Genomic DNA, 5,438 nt, shown 5'->3' on the forward strand with positions numbered 1-5,438 from the left:
TGTCAAATAAATAAGTTGATGTAACAGATGAAGGGGCTGCTGTTGTAAACGGTGACTCAAATCGCCAACCGGAGGACGGTTGCAAGGACGCAGCTGATTCCGTGTTCACCGTGAACTCGGACGTGAAGCTCCCGTGCGGAACAGGAGACATCGCAGCAGTAGCCGAAGGCAGCGGCATGAGGAAGCTGGAACTCGCGACGGCGGAGCTGAGGAAAAACGAGGCGTTTCCCACGGCAGCCGGAGTTCTTATGGTGGTTGGGGAGGTTGCGTCGGCCTGAAAGACGGAGGCCGAAGGCTGTTCGATCGAAGCAACAGCCACCCCATGAAGGGAATTCGGCAGAACTGATGCGGAAGCAGAGACAGACATATTAGAACCGTTTACTGCTCGTGATACCATGTTGGAATGTTTCGGTATTTTATAGAGAAAGAGAGCTGAAATATTGAGAGAGAGAGATGGAGAGGATTGAATGATTCCCTTGATTAGGGTTTGTATTAATCAGAAGTATTTATATGACAGATACAAAGTGTATTCTAATTAGGAATATTATCTATACACCTAAATAGAGTTGTATAACGAATACAACTCTGTTTAGTTTGTGCATAATTATCAGTAGAGACAATCTAAATATTATCTCTAACAGTCCTATCCTATTACCTAGTTATTACAAATGAATTTTATTATATGCAGTTAGAGCGTGTTTTATATAAGGGATAAATGGGGTGAGATAAAGATAAAAAATACAAAGCTCTTTTATCTCATATTTGTTTTAAACATACAATATGAAAATAAGGGAGAGATAAATGGAGTTAAATGCATTATGGGTCACTTAATTTATATGGTTGTCTCAAAACGGCTTCTCAACTTCAATTTGTCTCAATAAAATCACTTAACTTTGAGTTTTGTTTCAATTAGGTCACTCCAACGATTTCAATAATTAAAAATGATCAGAATGATGACATGACATCAGCATCATTCAACTCAGATATCTGATCTAAATGACAACATGACATTCATTTATGCGGCATCTGGCAGCCACGTGTCAGTTATATTTATGAAAAAAAAACAAATAGTTTTTTTTTATAAAAATAACCGACATATAGTTGTCACGTGTCATTTCGGTTAGACATATGAGTCAACTCATCCTCACGTGTCAGTCATGACATCATTCTGATGCATTTTAACCATTGAAATCGCCAGAATGACCTAATTGAGACAAAACTCAAAGTTAAATAATTTTATTGAGACAAATTGAAATTGAATGACAATTTTAAAATAACCTTGTCAGTTCAGTGACCAATTGTGCATTTAACTCGAGATAAATGTCTTGTCTCTCAAAAATTATACTAAGGGGGCGTTTGGTTCGGGGTCTTTAGGAATGAGAATGAGAATGAGAGAGTTTCATTCACTTTGTTCTTGTTTGTTTAAAAAAAAACTCATTCTTTTTACCCATTTTAGATTATGGGTTTACTCCACTTTAGGTTAGCCCATTACCCCATGCCTTGTAGGGAATTGGATTCCCTTTACCACATTCTCTTTCCTAAACATATCCAAACACATAGGGGAATTAATACTTATTCATTTCATTTTCTTTAGTTTCCCTTTTCTTGATTCATTTTCTCTTACCCTCGTGAACCAAACGCCCTCTAAAAGGGGTGTATAATATTGTGGAAAAGTCAAATTTATCCCTAATCATTATTCTGATGTAATTTAAGTAGAGATAATATAGTAAAATGTGGTATTTAATCTCTATCCCTATTCAAACATACTAAACATGGCACAATAATTGAACTATCTTATTTTTGTTTGTATCTTTTATTCTTGTCTCTATCTTCATCAAATACTAAACCCGTTAATTCAAATCTAATTCTAATAAGAAAAAAAAAGCTAAATTCAATGAAAAAAAGATAGAAAAAAGTTAAAAGAAAATTTACAGCACATAAAGAAGAGATAAACAATAAGCCACATAATAAATTAAATTAACAGTAACTGAAATTATAAAAATAAACTTTGAAAATTGTAATAAACGGGTAAACGCGTCTCACATTTTCATGCCTAAGAAGGTGGTAAAAAACACAAATTTAACCAAAAAAACAGAAACGAGGTAAAAGAATTTGACAAGGCACTCATCGGGGGTAAAACCGTGAAATAAACAGCGGAGGCAGTCGCCGGTCAAATCCGCGCCACCGCAATCCCTTCTTTTCTTTTAAAAACTTTCGCCGTCAAATCTACGATGCGTCGCGTGGCTCACAAAGTGAGAGAAATGGGAAGGAAAGAGCGTGCACAGGAAAGAAGAGAAAAGAGACTCCAAGAGATTTCTCTCCTTCGCACCATTCCCTATTCCGATCACCAGAGGTTCGTTCCATCTTTTTTTTTTATTGTGTTCTTAATTTTTCATTTAAATCAGTCTTAGTTCTGCATTCGAATCCCTATAATTTCAGTCGTTTGTTCTATTTTAACCACATTCAGTTTTGATGCACATTTTTCTTCTAGTTTGAAGGATAAATTCCTGTTGTAATCAACGCGGTATACATCTTTGCTGTACCTTGTGTTCGGATTAGTTCTTGTCAACAATATTTCCTGGATTATATTGTGTATTTCCAAATTGATTTTATTTCATCGAAACAATCAAATGAGTTTGGTCCTGATCTAATTGCTCAGGCTGAGGTCTCAGTATTAGCATAATTAGCGAGAGAGCTGATCCAACCCTCAAAAGGCTTCATAGCGCTATGCTTTGTTGAGCTGAGCGTTAGGATGCATAGTATTGATTGTAATTATGCTTTGAAATTAGAATTCAGAGCCGCATAGCCTAACTTTTGCTTGGTGTAATGTTCTTAGATGGTGGTCCTCAGAAACTATTGCTGTTGTAACTGGTGCAAATAGAGGAATAGGGTTTGAGATTGTGAGACAACTTGCAGGCCATGGATTGACAGTTGTTCTGACATCACGAGAAAGTGGCGCTGGCCATGAAGCTGTTAATGTATTGATAGAATCAGGCCTAAGTGTGGTCTATCATCAACTTGATATTACAAATTCTTCCTCTATTAACCAATTTACTGATTGGATACAAGAAAACTATGGTGCTATAGACATTCTGGTAAGTAAGCTGCTTTAAGCTTTAATTTTACTCGAAGTAGAGTTCTCTTGTATTTCTATATTGAATCTAGTTTTGTTATGTTGGTGTTTTATTCCTCTTATCAGCTTGGGGATTCTCATGTACATTTTCAGTTTCTTTTATTTTGCTTATGTGAATTTCTGTACTGCAGGTAAATAATGCAGGTGTTAATTACAATACAGGGGTAGATAATTCTGTTGAACATTCCCGTAAAGTTATTGAGACCAACTACTATGGCACTAAAAGTATGATTAGAGCTGTCATACCATTCATGAGACAATCTGCTGCAGGTGCTCGTATTGTTAATGTGAGCTCAAGGCTGGGTAGGATAAATGGGAGACGAAATGTAAGTTATACTAAATGTTGTTTATGGTTGCAAACCATCTTTGAGAAATGGAATTCACTTTGATCAAATTTTCTTTCTATATTTATCTATTGTTTCGTTTTCTGCATGTTAATCTATTATGGGTCCAGAGAGGCTTTGGAGCTATTCTTTGATATGGATTCCCTCTTGTTCACACTTTACTATATATAATATGTTGCACGGAAACAGACTCTGGGAAACTTTATGTTTACGTTATTTCTACAACATAGTCTTCAAAACATAGCAAGGACACGGAAACAGAATAAGAAATGAAACTGACACGAAACGCGGAAAGGCTACTGAAGAGGAGTTTCCGTGCAACATGAGGATACAACATGTTTGTCATCAAATAACAAAACTGGTGCTTAGAGCATGTGAAATAGGACTTTTCATAATTAATATTGGATAAGCAATTCATAGTGCTCTGATAGCGTGTTATTTCAGTTCTGATAGCGTGTTATTTTTTTGAGGAAATGAATTAGAAGCATTCATATAGTTTGCGATGAACCACTTATCTCTTCACCCGTCCATGCATTGAGAATGATAAGAAAACCACAGTTAAAGATAAAGGAAGAAAATTAAAATAGTTTGAAGTTCTGTTTGACAATTACTCAGTAGATGTTCTTTGTTCCTATTAAGCTAATTGTAGTTGACTTGCTTGCAACAGAGACTTGAAGATGCAACTCTTAGAGAACAATTTAGTAACGCTGAAACAATATCTGAAGAGCTGGTCGATAGGACTATGTCAACCTTTCTAGAGCAAGTAGAAGAGGGCACTTGGACATCAGGTGGGTGGCCTCAGACATTCACAGACTATTCAGTGTCTAAAATGGCAGTTAATTGTTGCACTCGGTTTATGGCAAAGGAACTGTTAGATCGGCCTGACGTTGAGAAGATCTATATCAACAGCTATTGTCCAGGTTGGGCAAAGACTGCCATGACCGGTTGGGCTGGCAATGTATCAACTGCCGATGCAGCTGACACTGGAGTATGGCTTGCCCTGCTTCCAGACTTGTCAATTTCAGGAAAATTCTTTGCCGAGAGACGGGAAATAAGCTTTTGAAGCCATTATGGTGGTACCTGTGTGGGTTAGTTCCCATGTTTTTAATTGACAGCATATCCATAACACTTTATGGGATGTTCTTAGTGAGTGAAGATGTCAAGCAATGGAGGAGTTTGCCTTGCGGATCTTTTCCACTCGTATGAACAGAAGTATGCTACTGTTGTTCTTGGGATGAAGATATGTATTTTGGATAGCCAACTGGCTTAATCCAGAGAAAGGGTATGGTGAGTGCCAAGAAGACATATCGAATTTACTTTCAAAAAGCATGATATCCCAATTAACATTATGATTGCCTTTAATGCTCATTGCTCAGTAGGCAGGCATGTTTTAAGAATAGATTATAGTATCCCCTTGTCTATTTTTATTTTATCGCAGTTTATGCCTTAAGTTGTTATTTAAGTGGTGTTGAATTCAAGTTTACTTATTTTATCCCTTCATGTGAAATAACTTTACAATGATTGCAGACTGAAGCTATATTTTTATTTATTTTTATTTACTTTTCCTGTTTTTGCTAGTACGGATAATTAGTTTTTCTCCTCCTCTCTTTAATACTTTACGAGGAAAACCAGTTAAGGCTGAATTAGGTGGGAAAAAAACAAACGGCAATACTATCTCTAATGTGTTACTTTGTTATTTTGGAAGAAAAAGTTGTAACAATCCAGTGATTGTTGTTAAATATAGTTTGTTACAAATCTATATATAATATAAAACAGTAACGATGGAGCTGAGGTGTCACTTCCACTTTTTTTACTGATAAAAAATATAATATAAAATATAATATCTATCTATATATAATATAAAACAGTAACGATGGAGCTGAGTTGTCACTTATTCCTTTTTTACTGATAAAAAATATAATATAAAATATAATATATTAACTTTAGTTATATTATTATAT

General features: G+C 35.7%; 1 protein-coding gene across 1 annotated transcript; it reads left to right on the top strand.

Moving 5' to 3' along the window:
• The first annotated feature begins 2,199 nt into the window (after positions 1-2,199).
• Positions 2,200-5,043, top strand: LOC136227474 (uncharacterized). Its single transcript, XM_066016158.1, has 4 exons — positions 2,200-2,353; positions 2,837-3,095; positions 3,265-3,459; positions 4,145-5,043. The coding sequence occupies exons 1-4, from the start codon at positions 2,232-2,234 to the stop codon at positions 4,538-4,540; spliced, it is 972 nt and encodes a 323-aa protein (XP_065872230.1). The 5' UTR covers positions 2,200-2,231; the 3' UTR covers positions 4,541-5,043.
• Positions 5,044-5,438: the final 395 nt, after the last annotated feature.

Source organism: Euphorbia lathyris, chromosome 1 (genome assembly GCF_963576675.1).
Source record: "Euphorbia lathyris chromosome 1, ddEupLath1.1, whole genome shotgun sequence".
Taxonomy (NCBI): Eukaryota; Viridiplantae; Streptophyta; class Magnoliopsida; order Malpighiales; family Euphorbiaceae; genus Euphorbia; species Euphorbia lathyris.